The sequence below is a fragment of the Rhipicephalus sanguineus genome, chromosome 10 (assembly GCF_013339695.2).
Source record: "Rhipicephalus sanguineus isolate Rsan-2018 chromosome 10, BIME_Rsan_1.4, whole genome shotgun sequence".
Classification (NCBI taxonomy): domain Eukaryota; kingdom Metazoa; phylum Arthropoda; class Arachnida; order Ixodida; family Ixodidae; genus Rhipicephalus; species Rhipicephalus sanguineus.
The window spans coordinates 126,305,561-126,325,892 of record NC_051185.1 but is presented as its reverse complement, the minus strand read 5'-3'; the positions used below and the strand labels follow the sequence as shown (position 1 = coordinate 126,325,892).

The 20,332-nt window shown below is 48.9% G+C and overlaps 1 protein-coding gene across 1 annotated transcript in view; it reads left to right on the top strand.

The window, feature by feature from the left end:
• Nucleotides 1-1,691: 1,691 nt before the first annotated feature.
• The window catches only part of LOC125760310 (uncharacterized), a 60,794-nt gene continuing 42,153 nt past the window's right edge, over nucleotides 1,692-20,332 (top strand). The window contains exon 1 of the mRNA XM_049420191.1: nucleotides 1,692-1,875. Within this exon, the coding sequence (XP_049276148.1) occupies nucleotides 1,692-1,875 (184 nt within the window). The remainder of the gene's footprint in view (nucleotides 1,876-20,332) is intronic.

Sequence of the window (20,332 nt, the reverse complement as noted above, 5' to 3'; positions counted from 1 at the left end):
CCAGAACTATATTCATTCTCAAGGTGCCGGGGGTAGCTACAGCAAATCTGCACAGACCCATCGCGGTCTCACGCGTGCTCACCCGGGTACTACACAAGATTTACACCAAACGGCTAATGACGAAGTCCAACTTGGCCTATGTCAGCGGGCCTTCATACCAGCTGATGGCTACGCCGAGAATGTGCTATTGCTACAAACGATTATGGAGGAGGCAAGACACAACCTCGTTCCATCAGCAATGGCGTCGGTGGATGTTTCCAAAGCCCTCGACAAGGTGACGCACAACGCAATCGTACATGGCTTGAAGGAGAAAGGGGTCTCTGATGAACTTTGCGATTACATCAGAGACTACTATTCGAGGGCCATCACGGTGTTGGGCATGAATGGGAGAACGTTGTTGGTCCGCCCGACAAGAGGAGTAACACAGGGTGACCCCCTATCGCCGATGCTATTTAATCTGGTGTTGGACAAGTTCTTCCCAAATCAAAATGATGCGATCTGATTTCGGAGTAGCGGCGTCTGTGCGACCGCAATGGCATTTGCAGATGACATCATCCTCACAGCCGGATAATAATAATAATATCTGCGGTTTAACGTCCCAAAACCATCCTCATAGCCGGAACACCAACCGGATTGAAATCTCAACTCAACTCGTTACGCAACTACCTGCAAGAACGAGGGTTGGAGGTGAATGCGAGGAAATGCCGGACGCTATCACTCCCAGTGGAAAAGACAAGAAGGCAAAAATTGTCTCAGATCGCAACTACACCGTCAGTGACGAATCCATAGAAACAACAACATGTACCGCCACATGGAAGTACCTCGGCATACAATTCCGTGGCGTTGTAGCCAGTAACGACACTGTGCGGAAGGACCTTGCAGTCTTGTTGAGCCGCCTTGCAAAGGTACCACTGAAGCCTCAACAACGACTTCTCGCTTTGCGGTTCTATCTCATACCACGCCTCATTCACAGACTGGTGCTTGGCCCCATCTCGGCGAAGCTGCTACTGGGACTGGACAGAATGATACGGGCAGCAGTGAGAACGTGGCTGAACTTACCACATGACGTGCCATTGGGTTTCCTGCACGCCCCTGATCAGATGGGAAGCCTTGGCATTTTATGCCTTAGGACAACAATTCCGGGTATGCGAAAAAAACGGCTGAACGGCTTGATGCACTCCACACACTACCTATGTGCATCAGTGGCAGCAACTGACACTATGATAAAGGCATCTCGGCAAGCCGAGAGCCTGGCGCACTGTAAAGGAGAAGTGCGGAACTCTAAAGACTCCGCTAAGTATTGGACAAGACAACTGCACCAGAGTTTCGACGGTATGCCCCTTCGAGCATGCACAAATGCAAAGGGTTCAACTGCGTGGTTGGGCGAAGGGACGACATTCCTTACAGGAAGGGAGTTCGTCAGGTTGGTGAAGTTCCATATATCAGCGGTACCTACCTTGACCTGGTTGAAGAGAGGCCAGGATGTCCCGGTGGCATGCAGGGCTGGATGTGACTCTAGGGAGTCACTACGCCACGTACTGCAGCAATGCCATCGCACACATCACCAGAGGATTCAGAGACACGACGGCATCGTGCGTTACCTTGCAACCCGGCTTAAAGAAAAAGGGTGGCAGGTAAAACAGGAGCCTCATTATAGAACATCACTGGGTACAAGGATCCCTGATATAGTTATGCACCGGGCCAACCAGAGTGTGGTGCTTGACGCACAGGTGGTGGGGACACGGGCCGCTTTGTCAGAAGCGTACCATGTGAAGAGGAACAAATACCTCATCCCCGACCTCTTGAAGCAAGTCAACCAGAACTCCTCTGCTGTAGTGGCAGCAGTGACGCTGTCGTACCACGGAACCTGGGCAAGTGAATCAGTGGCTGCGCTCATAGATGTTGGATTGGGCCGCCACGAGCTAAAGATCATGACAATTCGATGTCTTCAAGGAGGCCTGAGGGCCTTCCAAGTGCACCAGAAGACGACGGCGATGCGCCCACGTCATTTGTAATCGGGCTCTACGGCCTGGTCCAACCGCAAGTCGCGATCACCCAGTAGCCGGCAAGTAATGGCTATTGAGAATGGGTCCCTGTGCCCGTTCAGAGTGCTAACCTAACACCCTCTGAGGGCTGCCTCATTCAATGAGAAGGTGCCCAATGATGATGTTAAAAAAATAGCGAAATGCCTCGTCATCTAATTAGTGACGCGCATGAATGGATTAACGAGAATCCCACTCTCCCTAATTGATGTAACGCGAAGCAGCCAGCAAAGAGTTCCATACATCACCATGATTCTCTTTGAGAAAAATGAAATCATTCATGTCATGACGGGAGACCACCAGGTGGCGTACAGCAGTGAGGACGTGCTCACATTGCGCTCCGCTTCTTGAAACGCTTTCTTGCGGAAATTTAACCCAAGCCCACCTAAAATCTCCATCTTCTTTTTCGTGATGCTGCGAGGATTTGAACTACACCCAACGGAGGCAGGTCCATTCCCCTGCATCTGCTGAAGATGCATAAGGACGCCCAACGATTCTTCGCCCACATGGAAGTCGACTAAGAAATTCCCGGCCCATCTCGGGTGTAGGAGAATTATCCAAACAACGCGAGTAGCGTCTTACAGCAGGTGGAATCGAGTAACGAAACGCGGGCGTCCAGCGACGCGTCTCTCGATAATGAGAAACACGACGACGAGGGTTCCTCTCGTATGTGGGCGGAGGACGGGCGGTACACCGTTATTTCACGCAGACGAAAACAGAACAGTAAGAAACCCCAAAAGAGCCCGAACAGGGAATGGAGAACAAAAATAAAGAGTCACCGGGCAACCCGCCCGTGGACGCAGCAGGAGAGTCAAGCCAAGTGGGATTTCCGACGTAGAAAAAATCACGCCATATCCACGAAGTGAATGATGATTGAGAAGCTGGCTCGGAGATAGTCGGGTAAACCGTGAATGCTCCGTACAATTCCTCTACTGTCATATTAAGACGCCACACGTTGCTATAGTAGCGATTGTGGTCAGGTTGTTGTCGAACCACAAGCGGTGGCAGATATTGCAGCTGTGGCCGAACGTGTGGTCGAGGAAATCGCGCTTGAAGCGCGCGTCGGCGCCACCAACTTCAGGTAGCGACCGCTTTCGGCACTTGGCCGCTGCATCCCGGGCCCGTACCTCTTCGAGGTTCTCTTGCCGCCGCTTCCGCGCTGCTTCGGCTTCGAGGGCTTGTATCTGGGGGTCCGCACGACGCTGACGTCTCTCTGCGGCCTCGCGAGCTCTCACCACAGGGTCTTGGCGGCGAGCCCGTAATTCTGCTGCCTTGCGAGCCCTCCACTCTGCCGCCTTGCCGTCGTTCATGTTAATATTATACCATGAAGCGACGCATTATTGTTCGCTCCACATGTTATTATTATAACAAGTGGAGCGAGCGTCGCATGCTACAGTTGGCTATGCTATATGTGGTTTTGCCTACGTTATTATCATCATCAAGGCTCTCGAAGAACAACAGGAAGACGACTTCTCATTCGCGCGAGCATGCGCATGCTACAGTTGGCTATGCTATATGTGTTTTTGCCTGCGTTAACATCATTATCAAGGCGCTCGAGGAACAAGAAAATAAGGCTTCTCTTTCGCGCGAGCGTGCGCATGATACAGTTGGCTATGCTGTATGTGCTTTTTTCTGCGTTAATATCATCATCAAGGCGCTCGAAGAACAAGAGGAAGAAGACATTTTTCGCGCGAGCTCAGCCTGTAGTGGTCGCCTCTGGAACTAAGATTACGCTTACGGCGCGGGACTTTGCCCCAGCTTAAGAACCTGGCAAGTCAGCTCCTAAAACGCTGCGCACCACCGACTCTCCCGAAAGAAGACATAAAGGCTATTCTGAGAAGGCACAAGGGCCTCACGGTGAAAAATCTACTCGGATCGGAGCACTCTATGGCAGTATAGAGGCATGCCGGAACTCTTTTGAAGGGGACAGCCACCCCGGATCGAACATCATAATAATGTTCCCGCCACACGAAGAAGTGGCAGGCAGCCTGGGAGAGATCAGTCATTTAAAATCAGACAGATCCACCCCTTCAACGCGTACGTGGCTGACCCAGAGGACGTCCTGTGAGGCATTGTTCGCGTACTGTCACCGGGAACCACCCAGGCCGACCTCATGGCAAACTTACGAACAAGGACGCAGGGGGTGAAGGTAGAAAGAGTCGGGATGCTGGGATCTTCGAAGACAGCAGTAATAACTTTTACGGACAAAGTGCTCCCGAGGTGCGTCTATTTCTTGGGTGCAGAAGCGATATTGCCACGTCTGTTTCTTGTTATCACTTTTGCTGCATTCGGTTTTCGACCACAAAGACTGTCAGCAACACTCAGCGCAAGCTGCGCCTCATTCTTTAGAAGCTTCGCGATTACTGTAGATCGTTTTGTTAAGATTGCGCGCAAGACGCGAACACTCGAGCTTATTCTAGAGCTTGCGCGACAACCAGCGATAACGCTGGAATATTCGACGGCACATATATAAATGCCGGCGCGCTTCACCACTTGTCAGTTTTTCGACGGTCGACGTACTGTTCGCCGCTCTCAGTGTATTGCTGTAGTTTGACTTTAAAGGGACACTAAAGGCAAATATTAAGTCGACGTTGATTGTTGAAATAGCGGTCCAGAAATCTCGTACCACTGCTTTTGTGCCAAGGAAGTGCTTATTTTGAAATAAAATCACGTTTTTAGTGCTCCACATCGCGTTAGCGCGCTTCAAATTTCCCGCCTGAAAATACGACTCTCATACATCACTGCTGCCGTGCCCAACGTTGCCCGCTTTTACTGCGCGGCCGCCGACACTAGTAGCAGCCGAGCGGAAGTAGCGGGACCAACAGTAGCAACAACGGCGCTGCGGCAAAGACTTGCTCGGATGGGCACATTCAAAGCCGTCACCAAATTGCGGTTGGTCTCGTAATTCTCAGTACGAAAGTGCAGCGAGCACACACGCAGAGGTTTTGACTGTTTAGCACACTGGCGCAATGGCATGACACTAAGCCACTTCGAACGTAAGGGTTCATTCCGCGGCACCCAGTGAAAAGACACACCGGTTTCCTTGCTGCAGCACTGGCGTTGTGCACCATTCGGGCATCCGGCAATATCACACGCATGCGGCATTTTGTAGAACTTTCTGTCAGAGCGACTTTCACGAGCGCGCAAAACACGCACGGCAGTACGCGATCCCGAAACTACCACTAAGACGGGCGAGGCACAGTTCGGCGAAAACGGAACCTTTGAACCACGCGCGCCGTTCCCCATGGCAACGCCACGGAGGTTTTGTTTTCCATGAATCAAGCGGAAACGAACAAACAGCATTTTATTACGTCTTTTGATGCTCGGAATGTTCTTTTTTTACTGCTGCTAGTTTGATTACTAGCGATTTATTGTAGGCCGACTTCCCTACGTCATCGGGATCACTTCGAAAATGTCCCACTCGTGGCGCTCATCATGTGATACACTTAGCTTAATTTCTCGGTAAATAGGGCACTGCTGTTGATAATATTGCCGTTTTAGAAGTTGTCATACATTGGGCTTTCACTCTGACATAAATTGCTATTTGCCTTTAGTGTCCCTTTAAGTTTCCCGGCCACAAGTTCGGCCAAATACAGAGTTTCATCTCGGAAGCGCTGACCGCTGCCTTCGTCGACGTCACGACCACGCGACATCTGGTGGAGGTGCTGTTCGTTCATATTCCGGACGCCCCCGTCAAGCCGTGAACCCAGCCCATTCGTGGCGAAGACACCGACACCATCACGGACAGTCGAGCCAGGCGCAGACTAAAAGGACTACCCACCCAGTACGGACTCTTACCGGACAAGCCAAAGGCCACGGCGACGAAGACAACATTCACTATGACGGCCGCGCAGACCCCTGTAGCAATGGTGATGCAGCCACCCAGAGAGCCGCCGACCTTCCATGGATCACCAAATGAAGACCCCGAGACCTGGCTCGAGATGTTCGAAAGCGTCTCAACATTCAACAACTGAGACTACGAGGACAAGCTGCGTCACGTCTACTTTTAGCTGGAAGACGCAGCAAGGACCTGGTACGAGAATCGGGAGTCCACTCTTCGAACCTGGGACGTCTTTCGCAGCGCTTTCTTGGAGACATTCGCAAGCGTCGTCCGAAAGGAAAGGGCTTATGTATGAAATGGTGAAATTAAAAGATTTTGATTGATTGATTGATGGCTGCAGCTGTGCTAGAGACACGGGTTCAACTTCCAAATGAAAGCACGGCCATCTTTGCATAGGAAATGACCCGACTGTTTCGCCACGCTGATCCTGCCATGCCTGAAGAGAAAAAGGTTCGTTTCCTCATGCGAGCAGTAAAGGAACAGCTCTTCGCTGGACTTTGAGGAATCTACCTAATACCGTCCGATAATTTTTCTCCTAGGCAACAACCATCGACATAGTGTAGGATGATCAGCGCAACCTTGACTCCCGCAAACACTCACACACTCACTCATCCACCCGAGGAACACACACGACACACGTTCCTCGGGTGGATGAGTGAGTGTTTGTGTGAGTGTTTGCGGGAGTCAAGGTTGCGCTGATCATCCTACACTATGTCGAATAACCAACTAGCCCAACAAGAAGTTTTATTGAACAACCATCGAGAAGACGCTCGAGATGCGCACCCGGCAGTACAATCGCCGCGCACTTCAAGACAGCGCAGATGTTCACGCACTCGGCTCCGGCGACTTGCGCGAAACGATCCGAGCCATCGTGCGAGAGGAGCTGCGAAAGCTCGCACCTTTTGCACAGCCCGAATTGACGTCGATCGCTGATGTTCTACGCGAGGAAATCCAACAGTCACTGGGTGCTCCTCATCCGGCACCACCCCAGCTGCAAGCAATGAGCTATGCTGCTGCAGCCCGACGCAACGCCCCACCTCCTTGCCCACGTCAAGACGCCGCACCACCCCAGCAGTTCCGCCGCCAGGCCCCACCACCGCCGCCACCACCGACGTCATACCGCCCGCCAGCCGGCCAGCGATACACGCCGAGGAAGACCGACGTTTGGCGTGCCCCCGGCCACCGCCCACTCTGCTACCATTGCGGAGAAGCTGGCCACACCTACCACCGCTGTCAGTACCGACAGATGGGACTTCGTGGGTTCGCCGTTGACGCGCCGCGTCCACAACGCGGTGAAAGACCACGAGAGATCGCTGACTACCTAGCAGGAACGCAGTGGACGCCCTGACAGCCTTCCTGTTCGCCGTCGCCAGGCTGCTATATCTCACCGTAGCGCCGCCAGTACACTGGCTCAACCCGGGGCCGGTCACCTAGCCCGTATCCGGAAAACTAAGGGCAGCAACCGATGGAGGTGCGGTTGCTGTACGACGAAATACCGAAGATCCTCCACCGCCGCCGACGACGCCGCGACGAAATCGAAGTAACACGCCGCAAGCCATACGAAGGCCTGACGTCGACACTTCGCGGCTAGACGTGACGACGCAACGGGGAAGCAGCGGAACAATCCGACGTAGCCGTCACCCGACGCCACGACCTAACTGCAACGCGATACGACGAACTAGCGACCTCGATGTTCTTATCCACGGCCACAGCGTCGCAGCTCTCGTCGACACCGGAGCCGACTATTATGTCACCAGTGGACTGTTCGCCACGAAGCTGAAGAAAGTTAGGACAGCCTGGGAAGGACTTGAAATCTGGACAGCTGGAGGTCATCTAGTAACGCCGGAGGGAATCTGCACAGCGAGACTCACCATTAACAACCGGATTTATCCCGCAAACATCGTAGTCCTGCAGCGTTACTCGAGAGATGTCACGTGGTCGTGACGTCGACGAAGGCATCAGTCAGCGCTTCCAAGATGAAACTCTTTATTTGGGCGAACTTGTGGGCGGGAAACTGAAAGTCAAACTACAGCAATACACTGATACACAGCTTACACTGATAGCAGCGAACAGAGCGTCGGCCGTCGAAAAACTGACAACCGGTGAAGCGCGTCAGCATTTATACATGTGCCATCGAATATTCCTGCGATATCGCTGGCTGTCGCACAAGCTCTAGAATAAGCTCGAATGTTCGCATCTTGCGCGCAATCTTAACAAAACGATCTACAATAATCGCGAAGCTTCGCGAACAATGAGGCGTACTTTGAGCTGAGCGTTGCTGGCAGTCTTTGTGTCCTGTCGTTTGCGTTGTTAAGCACTCTTTATCATGTTGTACCAACACCAATCCTACCATTCTCTTGCTGATTCAATAAAAAACAAAAACAACATGTTTAGGAAACTTGGTGAAAGCTTGTGTCGTAATGCAATCGTCGAGGTTCCGTACGTTTCCTGGTCGACATTCGTACACCTGAAAAGTTATTTATTTATTTATTTATTTATTTATTTATTTATTTGTTTATTTATTTATTTATTTATTTATTTCACAATACTGCAGGCCAGCATAGCCCAGTCAGGAGTGGAATTACAGAGAAAAAAGAACAATACTGAAACAATTGGTAACAACACTAGCAGCATAGCAGTTTAACAACAATATAAGTTTCAATGATTCAGTATTGAATGCGACAAATGTTGCTCTAGGGCTTCGCCAAAATTGCAATCCGAAACAGTGCGGGGAAAAAACTGTTTGAATGCCTCCGTTTTGGCAAAAATGGGTTGTAGGGTGTGTTTGTGAGTGTTGCGCGTAGTTCTCGCTGTAGTGGTCTTTAAATATGAAGGTGCAGACATGCCAAGTTTTCCGTTAAAAATATTGCGCAAGAATTTCAGTCGACTGATTTTTCTGCAGACAGGTGGGGAAGTTATGAGCTTTCATGAGTTGGTTTGGGGAATCTAGTCTTTTGTACTTATTGAATATAAATCTGATGGCTTTCTTTTGTAGCGCTTCTAAGCTCTGTATGTCTTCTTTCGTGTACGGATCCTATACAACAGACGCATACTGCAATTTGGGTCTGATAATAGCATTCTACACTTAAAGTTTAACATTCACAGTTGCCTTTGCAAGCTTCCTTTTCAAAAAGCACAGTTTCCGAAAAGCTGAAGTGCACATTGGCGATAATAATAATAATATCTGGGGTTTAACGTCCTAAAACCACTATATGATTATGAGAGACGCCGTAGTGGAAGGCTCCGGAAAATTCGACCACCTGGGGTTCTTTAACGTGCACCTAAATCTAAGTACACGAGCCTCAGACATTTTCGCCTCCATCGAAAATGCAACCGCCGCGGCCGGGATTCGATCCCGCGACCTTCGGGTTAGAAGTCGAGCGCCATAACCACTAGACCACCGTGGCGGGGTATGTGCACATTGGCGAAATGTGCGCTCACCACGTCATATCACTTGAATGAGTGATCCCTAAATACTTATGCTGCGTTATGATTGAATGGGGGAGCCATGAATATTGTAGGTAAACACACTAGGATTTGTTTTTCGCTTTATGTTTATGAGTACTGTTTTATCAACGTTTAATTCCATGTCCCATGCTGCGCACCAGCATTCAATGTTGCACACAGCTTGCTGCAATAGGCTATGGTCGTCAGAGTACGTTATTTCTTTAAACCCAACACAATCATACGCGAAAAGCTTAATAGACACTGTGTCAGGGACTGCTTGCACGAAATCATTTACACATATAGGGAATAATAGTGGCCCCAATACACTTTTCTGTGGCACACCAGAAGTGACACTGATCATCCTAGATACAATAGATTTAATTTCGACGAACTGTTTTATATTAGTTAAATAAGATTCAACCCACTTAATAAGATAAAGCGGCAATCCTATGTTGCGTAATTTCAGATGTAATTTACTATGCGTAACCTTATCAAATGCTTTAGAAAAATCAAGTAGAAGTATATCAGATTGCCCTGATCGATCTAACACTGCCAAAAACTCATGGGTAGTTATAACCAATTGCGTTGTTCTGGACAATCCCTTCCGAAATTCATGTTGTCAAGGAGACAAGATGTTATTACCCGCTAACAAGCACTGAATATTGCCACGCCCGCTTCAGGTTTTATTTTGATGTATTTTGGTATGACCAGCAAAGACTGTCAGCTACGCTCAGCGCAAACCGCACATCATTGTTTGAGAAGCTTCGCAATTATTGTAGATCGTTTTGTTAAGATTTCGCGCAAGAAGCGAACACTCGAGCTTATTCTAGACTGTGCACGACAACCAGCGATAACGCTGGAATATTCGACGTTACAGTATAAATGCCGACGCGCTTCACCGCTTGTCAGTTGATCGACGGTCGACGCTCTATTCGCCGCTATCAGTGTATTGCTGTAGTTTGACTTTCAGTTTCCCGGCCACAAGTTCGGCCAAATAACGAGTTTCATCTCCGACGTGCTCACTGCTGCCTTCGTCGATGTCACGACCATGTGACATCTGGTGAAGGTGCTGCTGCTTCCATGATCCGGACGCCCCCGCGAAGCGCTGTCCTAAGTCCAAGCCGCGAGGAGGACGACGGCAAAGAAAACCCGGATCGTCAAACAAGCCGCAGGCACAAGGGGCTGCAGCCAGAGTACGGGCTCCTTCCCGGAAAAACCAGGAAGCCCCAGGTCCCAACACCAACCGCAGCGACGATGACCAACCCCGTGCACTCCGCGCCGATCCTTCTCCGGCAGCCCAAGGAGCCGCCAACCTTCCTAGGGGCTTCATTCGAAGACACGGAAACCTGGCTCGAGACTTTCGAAAGGGTCTCAACATTCAACAACTGGGACTCCGAGGACAAGCTACGCCACGTTTACTTTTACCTTGAGGACGCAGCAGGGACCTGGTTCGAGAATCGGGAGTCCACTCTTCGAACTTGGGACGCCTTTCGCAGCGCTTTCCTGGACACGTTTACAAGCGTCGTCAGAAAGGAAAGGGCCGTAGCCAAGCTAGAGACACGGGTTCAACTTCCAAATGAAAGCGTTGCCATCTTTGCAGAGGACATGGCTCGAATGTTCCGCCATGCTGACCTAGCCATGCCCAAGGACAAGAAAGTCCGCTTGCTTATGCGAGGGGTAAAGCAAGCGCTCTTCGCTGGGCTGATGCGGAACACACCCTCGACAGCCCAAGAATTCGTCTCAGAGGCGACGACGATTGAGAAGACGCTAGAAATGTGCAACCGCCAGTGTAATTGCCGATCGATTCAAGACAGCCCAACTGTTCATGCCGTCGGCTCCGACGATCTGCGTGAAACGATCCGAGCGATCGTGCAGGAACAACTGCGCAAGCTGTTACCGTCACCACAGCCTGAAGTTGCCTCGATCGCTGACATCGTCCGAGAGGAGATCCAGCAGTCTCTGGACACCCCCGAGTCAGCGCAGCCGCAGCTGCAAGCTGTGAGCTATGCTGCTGCAGCCCGACGCAACGGCCCCCCTCCTCGTCCACGTCAAGACTCCGCGCCGCCCCAGCAGTTCCGCCGCCGCCACCGACGTCATACCACCCGCCAGCCGGCCAGCAATACTCGCCGCGGAAGACCGACGTTTGGCGCGCCCCTGACAACCGCCCGCTCTGCTACCACTGCGGGGAGGCCGGCCACACGTACCGCCGCTGCAAGTTCCGACAGATGGGGCTACGCGGACTCGCCGTCAACGCCCCGCGCCCGTAGCCAGGCGAACAGCCTCGCGACATCGACGACTAACTGTAGAAAGAGCGCTGAAAGACGGGACGAGGAAAGGACACAAACCACGGCGCTGACTAACAACCAAATGTGTTTTATTCTTCCAGTCCGCATGCGTTCTGAAAACTAACAACACCGTATCTGTCAATGCAATTACCAACTTCGGCACACACATCATTCTGAGGTAACGAATAATATAAGTCCTTGATATCGACCGAAAAAGCACAAGCACCCACTGGACAGTCATCCCGGAGAAAGGCAGAAACGGTACCTGGGGTCCTTAAGAGGAAAGGGGCGTCGATGTTCAAAAAAGTAGTGGTCATTCCTTATGTGCTCAAGGTGCCACATAATCTGAAGAAAGTGGTCAGCAGGGCAGGCGTTAGACTGTTGTTTTCTGCCAAAAAATAAGCTTGGTAGCCTCTGTCAGCAAGTAAATCGAGAGACCAAGACGAAAAGATGCAGCAAGAAGCATCGCCAGAAGTACGTTGAATGTTGTGATCAGAGTGTCGGAACGGAACGAAAACCGAAAACGGAAAACGAAAAATACGACATTTTTGACCGGAACGAAAACGTAACCGAAACGTTATTTATTATTTCGTTCCGGAGTGAAACCGAAACTTTTTCAATCGTTTTTCGGTTCACGAGAAAATTTCGCAATCCGGAACAACTAAGCTCATGCAATGTGAGCATATCTCAGGGTATAGTATTAGCGCGTACCTCAGACAGGAAATCCAAAGCAAAGATATGTTGAAATTGTGCAAAAAACGAGAACAGTGGCAATCAGAGATGTTCATATTAACGCAAGTGGACTTTTACGCGCCTGTCAAGCAGGCCAAAGTGGAGAGGGCATTGTCGGCGCTGAAGTTTGTTACAGCGAAAGCTGTTATGAGATCACAACAGCCGATTTTGGCTCCATAGTTGTCCGCAGCCGCCGGTGTACGTGACCGCTATCGCGTGGTATAAGAAAAAATTAAATGAGAAACAAATTTCTAGGACCCGCGCCCTCTGCGTGGCAGTCGGGTCTTCCACCACAGTGTCACGCTGGTGCTTATAACTCCATCGCAAAAATAATCTTCACAGGCGTCATGTCGGGCAAGGAATCGCGTTAACATATGTAATATAGCTTGGCAGAAGAGTAAAATAACAGCCAGTCATCACACAATGCTAACAGCACAAAGAGTGTGTGGTTTAATGCTTCCAACCAGTGTTGCGGAGTTACCACTCCGGAATTGGAATGACTCCGGAATCTTCAACATTCTTGCGACCCCGCAATGGAATGGGGACAACGCTCGGAAGAATGGAATGGGAATCGAATTACGTCTTTTTCCGAAAAAAGAGGACATTTTCGTCTACGTGCTGTTTTTCAAGCTTCAAACGTTAGTCAGAGCCTCGCAAGTTAACACTAAAGCAGTATTTTTAAAATGGCTTAGCTGATTACAAGCACGGTACATTTATAAGCAATGCGCCTACTACAAACGGAGGCATAAGTTAGTGTACAAACAAATGCATTATCCCAGCAGATACCGAAGGGAGAAACAAATTACCCCTGCGCGTTGGTTCCCATTGATGGTGTATGTGTACCCGAAAGTGGCGAATACTCTATGCACAGCCTGATCTTTATCTCACGAGTAGTTTAGTACCTGGCACATGTAAATAACCTTTGCGGCAAGGAAGACATTTTATACCTGCGCACAGGCGAACACAGAAAGTTCTCCTCACACCATCCATGCTTGCGAGGCGCGCTTGACGAGCGTGAGTGCTGACGGGCAGTGCGGCCCAGTGTTCCGTATTCGGTGCAAATACGCTTTTGTCAGCATAAAAATACGCTATGTCGTCATTTTAGCATTAACAGATTTAAGCTTAAACAATATTGAAACACCACCATTCGTTCAAACATGCTGACCACGCAAATACTATCGGTAGCGGGAGAACTGCCCCTATGGGAATTAGTAGGGTGCTTGTACTGCACGAGATATGTCACGAGGCGTACTTTTGCAGTTCCTAATGCATTTGATGACATCAGCTTTATGGGGCGTTCATTCTTAACTCGATAAAACTATCAAGATGCCTTTCCTACGTTGAGGAATAACAGGAATGGAATCGGACTGCCAAGCCATTCCATGAGTGCCAATGGGCTGTTTTTTTTCATTCCGCGGAATTGAAAGGAATGGAATTACGGCAAGTTCTAATTCCCCGGAATGGAATTGGAATCGAATGGAGGCGCCCATTCCGCAACACTCCTTCCCACCCGCAGCAAAGTGCTCAGCCATAATTCTTCATTATCAGCCACAGCACAAAGTGCAGATAATGCCTTACAGATGTGCAGCGGATGCCGCGATTCTCCGAAGAATAAAGAAAAATGGCATAGCGGGGACATCGCTACTTCAGAAAAATTGCGACGATTTATGACGTAGTGGGTACGTTGCATGTTTACTTGTATTAGTTGCCCCAAGAGATAACAACGGGCTCCACAAATTCCGCTCTTCTAGCTTTTGCTGTGACTTGCTGCGTGTTTCACGCAGGCCTGGCGATCTTTTTATCAGAAACAGCAGAATCACAGAGTACACGCAATGACGTGCTGCTTCTGAGATCGTGCTCACTCCCTTGACACAAAGAATTAAGCCAACTAAAAAAATTCGTATTTTAGGGGCGAAGCTCCTTAAGGCGGCACCCGTTCGTCCCTCGTAGTCGTCGTGGTCGTAGTAGTGAGTAACAAGTCTTACGCTTTGACCTCCAAGGTGGTGCCGGTGGGAGATTTCTCCTGTGCGTTGTTGAACAATAAAAAATTCGCAGCGTGCGCGTTAACTAAAAGCCGAATTCTTCTGTCTCTCATTCCCCATTAGCAGCCATTGGCATGTTCCAGTAGGAAACGTTAGTAGAAGTAGAAGTGTAAGTGTTAGCTAAAAGCCGACTTCTTCTGTCTCTCATTGCCATTAGCAGCCATTGTTTACCTCCAAGGTAGTGCCTGGTGAGATTTCTCCTGTGCGTGATTAAACAATAAAAATTTTGTTCAAAACGCCGTTGATTGATGAAATAAACCAACGAAAGACGCCAGATGTTTTGTAAAAGCAGAACGAAAGAACGCCAGATGTTTTTCTTAAAGTGTAGTAGTAGTAGTTGCATGTAGCCACCTCGCCCGATCGTCAACGGGCGAGGTGGACCGGCAACGGCGCGAGGACCCTGCCGTACGAGAGTTAAATCACACTAAAAGACATACTTTGCGGGCGATACACTCTAGTGAGCTTTCAACTTTTCGTCTTAATGTACATGATAAAGAAATTATTTCTACGAAAAACGCAAGGCACACCTTGAGCAATATGTTTGGTTTTGGGATGCTAAATGGAACCATGAGGCGATGCGAAGCCGGAGCACTTGCACGATCGCGTTCCGTTGGCTTTCGTTGGGCATGCTACCGACCTCGCGTCGTGGAGCGCGCGTCCTGTCTTCCCTCTAGCCTTGCCTTTAATTCGCACAGGGCGAGCGGGGAATGCGGTCGCTCTTGGCGCTCTTTCGCTCGGGAGCGGACTTCTTCCTTGCATTTCACCGATCACAAGTGATAGTGAAGGGACCACGTAAACCAACAGTACAATAAAAGTTTGATGTTTAATATATACACGATGTTTCACACTCTTTATATTATGTACTGGGCGCATTTCACGGAAGAGTTTCACGGTTTACAGATGATTCCCTCCGTAGCTTCGCCCCACTCATCATCATTCACCCCGTGGATATGCTGTGATTTTTTTCTTGTGAGAAAATAAATGCTATGACTTTGAAATGAATACTGGTTTATGCTAGTTGGTAGGAGTACGTGGTACAGTTACTTCCGCTCCTCTGAAGAACCTGTTTTACCCTTGTCCCACTTTCTTAAAGGGACACTAAAGAAAAACAATGAATTGGTTTAGATTGATAAAGTGTGCTCGGAGAACTCTTGTGTTGTTTATTTCACCACCAGAGCTTTATTATTAGAGGAGAAAACCAAGTTCAATGTTCCATTTTTAAATTTCGCGCCGAACTTTGTAATTCATGACGTAAAACATTTCAAAGAGCATTTAACGTATTTTGGCGCCACTGGCCCGACGAAAGTTTCACAAAATCGTTATGTCAAGTTTCTGGCTACCTCAGAGGACAATGTACTTCGATTTAACCGGTTCGGAACTACGTGGGCCCAAGCAGGCGCCGTCGAAAATACGTGATGTCACCGCAAATGGTGTGGGAATTCCAAGGTGGCGTCGCCACCTGTATTTTCTTTTTGCGAGTTTTCTCGCTTATTAAGCGTCTTATCGCAGCAAGCGTGGTGTTTTTGGTATCGCGGAAGACTACTTTACTAATGCGAGAAAAATCGCTTTGCTCTTTAGTGTCCATTTAAGAGGAGAGCAAGTAACTACATCACAAATCCAATGTTTTTTTTAATGATTGCCTTACCTTTTTAATACTTCATTTTTTTATACAAAGAAAAAAAAAACCGTTACGAACCGTTACGGAACGTTTTATTTCGTTCCGGAACAGAAACGAAACGGAACTTTTTGTGGTGAAACGAAACTAAAACCGAAACGAAAAACATTTCGTTCCGACACCCTGGTTGTGATAGTGTTGTGTATAAGATACCTCTTTCTTGCGGCCGTTACTATGTTGGCCAAACGGGGCGGTGAGCTAATGACCGCAGGCACGGATATGCGAACAACGTCCGTAAACAAGCCAGAGATAGTCAATTGTCACTTCACTGTAATGAATGTGGTTGCCAGCCATCTTTTAAATATTCGAAACTTTTCGGATACACGATTTTCAAATCGAATACGAATATTTCGAATGTAATATTCGACGAATATTCGAAACTTTCTAATATTCGCACACTACTAGTTAGGAGCAAAGCAGGTAGGCGTAGTCGAGGCATCAGCTGGCGACATTCTTCAGCATGTGCAGCTGCTCGTGAGACAGTTGTGAACTCTGAAGGGTCCGGCCGATAAGGCAGAATTGTGTCCATTGTGGATGATGGTTCGCGTCCTTAAAGACGAAAGAAAGGCTAAAATCCAGTGGTGCACTGCGTTGCAGTGTTGTAGGCATACGTGACGAAAGGCAGTATGCTATCCCAATTGGAGCGGTCGGATGAAGCGTACACGGCCAGCATATCAAGTGTACGATTGGAACGCTCCGTCATTCCATTAGTTTGCGGATGATATACCGTGGTGGTGCGGTGTATGATGCGACACTCGCTCAACAACGCTGTAATAGCGTCGGAGAGAAACACTCGGCCGCGGCATCTTAGTAACTCCCGAGGTGCTCCATGCCATAAGATAAGGTTTTGCAGTATGAAAGTGGCAACGTCTGTCGCGGTAGCAGAAGTTAACGCAGCTGTTTCGCCGTACCGCGTAAGGTGATCGATAGCGACAATGACGCAGCGTTTGCCGCTTGGAGTGTAGGGAAGCGGACCATAGAGGTCGATGCCGACGCGATCAAAAGCTGGAGCGGGACATGGTAATGGTTGCAAGGGACCGGTGGTATGTTGAACGGGCGACTTGCGCCGTTGGCACGCAGCCCTGATGTACCGGTGAACGAAGAGGTAGATACCGAGCCAGTAGTACCGATGCTGCAAGCGAGTGTATCTCGTTAACACACCGGCGTGTCCCCATTGCGGGTCATCGTGGAACATGGAGCAGATGTCAGATCGGAGATGGCGGGGAATAACGAGCAACCATTAACGGCCGATGGAGTTGTAGTCGCGGCGGTAAAGCAGGTTATCTCGAACAGCGAAGTGTTGTATTTGGCGGCGAAGCGTTCGGAAAACGGGAGTGGCCGTGCGCTTTGAGAGAAAGTCCAAAAACGAAGAGATCCAAGGGTCTTTGCGTTTCTCGGAAGGCATGTCAGAAATGTTGATGGCCAGCAGGGGCGTAGCCAGAAATTTTTTTCGGGGGGGGGGGGGGGGGGGGGTTCAGCCATACTTTATGTGTGTTCGTGCGTGCGCTTGTATGCGTGCGTGTATATATACGCCACCAAACTGAACATATTTTTTTTTGGGGGGGGGGGGGGTTAAACCCCCTCGGCTACGGCCCTGATAGCCAGGGCACCACTTGCGGAGGTAGATGAGCAGACAGGCTCAAAAGCCAACGCCGAGCGGGATAGGGCATCGGCGTCGGAATGCTTCCGGCCAGAACGGTAAACAACGCGGATGTCGAATTCCTGTAAGCGTAATGCCCAACGAGCGAGCCGACCATTCGGATCCTTTAGGGAAGATAACCAGCATAGCCCATGATGATCAGTCACAACGTCGAACGGACGTTCATATAAATATGGTCGAAACTTTCCAATGGCCCAAATAATGGCGAGGCACTCTTTTTCAGTAACCATGTCCAGGAATTCGGGACATCGACAACTAGCGCCATCTGTTGCGTTGGCTGCTGAGTGGCAGCGTCACTGAATGGGAAACGACATTTAAACATTTATTGCAGTGCAACGCCTCAATATAAGCTTAAATCCCTTCGTCCGTATAATCTGGGAGTCATCATCTCACAGTGCGGGAAGTTTTGTTTTATTCCCTTAAACTTCCTGGGTTCGAGAATCACTTTTATGTGCTATGTGAAACTCCATAGGAGAGAATTTAAAAAATTATATAAAAACAATGCGCTCTCACCTGCCTGAATCACTAAAGTGATCCAATCTAGATCATTCAGACTTCGTACCTGTGAAGTTTGGCTGATGTTGGCGAAGTTTCCGAGGTTCGACGGGAACTTTTGTAAAAAGGTGCATTGCAGCGAAACCACCTTATAGGAGTGCATGCGCTTCATAGTGTTTTTGGTGGCCCGAAAACACGGGAAAATATCATTGTTCTTCTACAAGTTTGTCTTTCTTGAAGCTGCTCAAGATATGGAGGCTATGAATACTGTGGAGTTCTTTCGTTGATAATTAGCAACGAGAAATCGTGGGTTAATTAGAGCAGATGATCTAAAACAAGAATAGCTCCCCGTAATTCAAAGCAAGTAATAATTAACAAGAGACATTGATACGCATGCGAATCTTCCTCTATTGAGTATGTGTAATCAAAGGTACTAATGAATTTAACAATTTATTTAAAGCTTATTCTTGAAAGCGGTGAGTACAGAAGGACATGTATCATATATATATATATATATATATATATATATATATATATATATATATATATATATATATATATATATATATATATATATTAATAGGTAGTATTGCAACGTACACCCTTAATACTAGATGGCTATCGCATGTAACTAGCAGTAGCTACTGTTATAGCTAATTTCGAATCAAAGGTATAAAAGAGATGGTAATCGTCCTCTGGAATTATTAGTACTTAGTGTTAAATAGGAAAGTGGTAAATAAAAATCAACTAATCGGAGGATCGCGTTGTGATGTATCACATGGAGTGGAGACGAAGAGGATGAAAGATATAAGAATCTTAAGTTTGTAGTTAGGGATTAGGGGTATTTTAGCTGAATTAGATGTAAGAATCTCAAGTTGCTAATTCGTGATTAGGGGTCTTCTAGCTTAATTATTATGGATAATTAACAAAGTTTACAATGGCGTGCCCGCAAGTATTCACACTGACTGAGGTTTACTCAGCAACATTATGCACATTTGTACCCTGACCATATAAGTCATCACTTGTAACGATGAAATCACCAATTTTAAGCTCATAATAGAAGGCTTTCAGTATAGAAGCATACGTACTATCGGCCAAAGAAGTAAACGGTCCACGGCTTACGGGGCCGCAGCAGCTGCGGGGCCATAACGCGGCGCTGCTACCTCGCACCGCGTAAAGTCCCTTGATATATAGAAAGTAGCGACACTCTCCTCCATATCCTCTCCAAAGTGTCCAACCCTCCTCTCCCAAGTGTCCAAACCGTATCTATCTCCTCTCCCAAATGACCACCGTGCGGGCGCCGGCCCTATAACCCGGCTCGCGCCACTTTCCTATCAAGAATGCTATGTCACGCAGATAACGCGCGCGTTTACGGCCCGTGAAGCGGGGAGGTGGAAGGCGGGAGAGGAGGGTGCTCGGCGTGGCGGCTCGGTGATATGAAAGACGGTACTTTCCCAAAAATATCCAGGGACTTTAACACCGCGCGCTGGCGGCCAGAGTGCGCGGGGTGACGCGCAATTTCGCCCTCGCCCTCATGCCAGGCCTTCTCACGCTTGATAAATTTGTAGTGCACCGTTCGGTTGCTCTGCTGCTGACGGTCGCGACGAAGGCAACCGATAGCCGCGCCCGCAGCAATGCTGGGTGCTTTATCACGCCGGCGTGAAAAACCGCGCGTCACGGTAGCCACAGTCGCGGCGCCTCGCGCGATGTTGTCTAGTATCGAGCAGCGGCGGACGCAGGCGACAGACGCCAATATGAAATTGAAGGCGAATATAAGGAAAATAAAAAGAATCACCACTCCTTCCACTCCGTGAAGATGGCAGAACAGCGAAGCTTTGTTAGTTACACTTAGCATTACACAATGCAAGTTGAACGTCGCAAGCAGTCTTTATTGTGCATCTTTGGTTTTACCTTTCTTTCACCTCATTTTCGCCTTTGCGCGCTTCGCGTGGTGACCACGCTTTAGGAGCGCTTTTCGCGGTTCTCTCTCTCTCTCTCTCTCTCTGTGTGTGTGTGTGTGTGTGTGTGTGTGTGTGTGTGTGTGTGTGTGTGTGTGTGTGTGTGTGTGTGTGTGTGTGTGTGTGTGTGTGCGTGTGTGTGTGTGTGCGTGCGC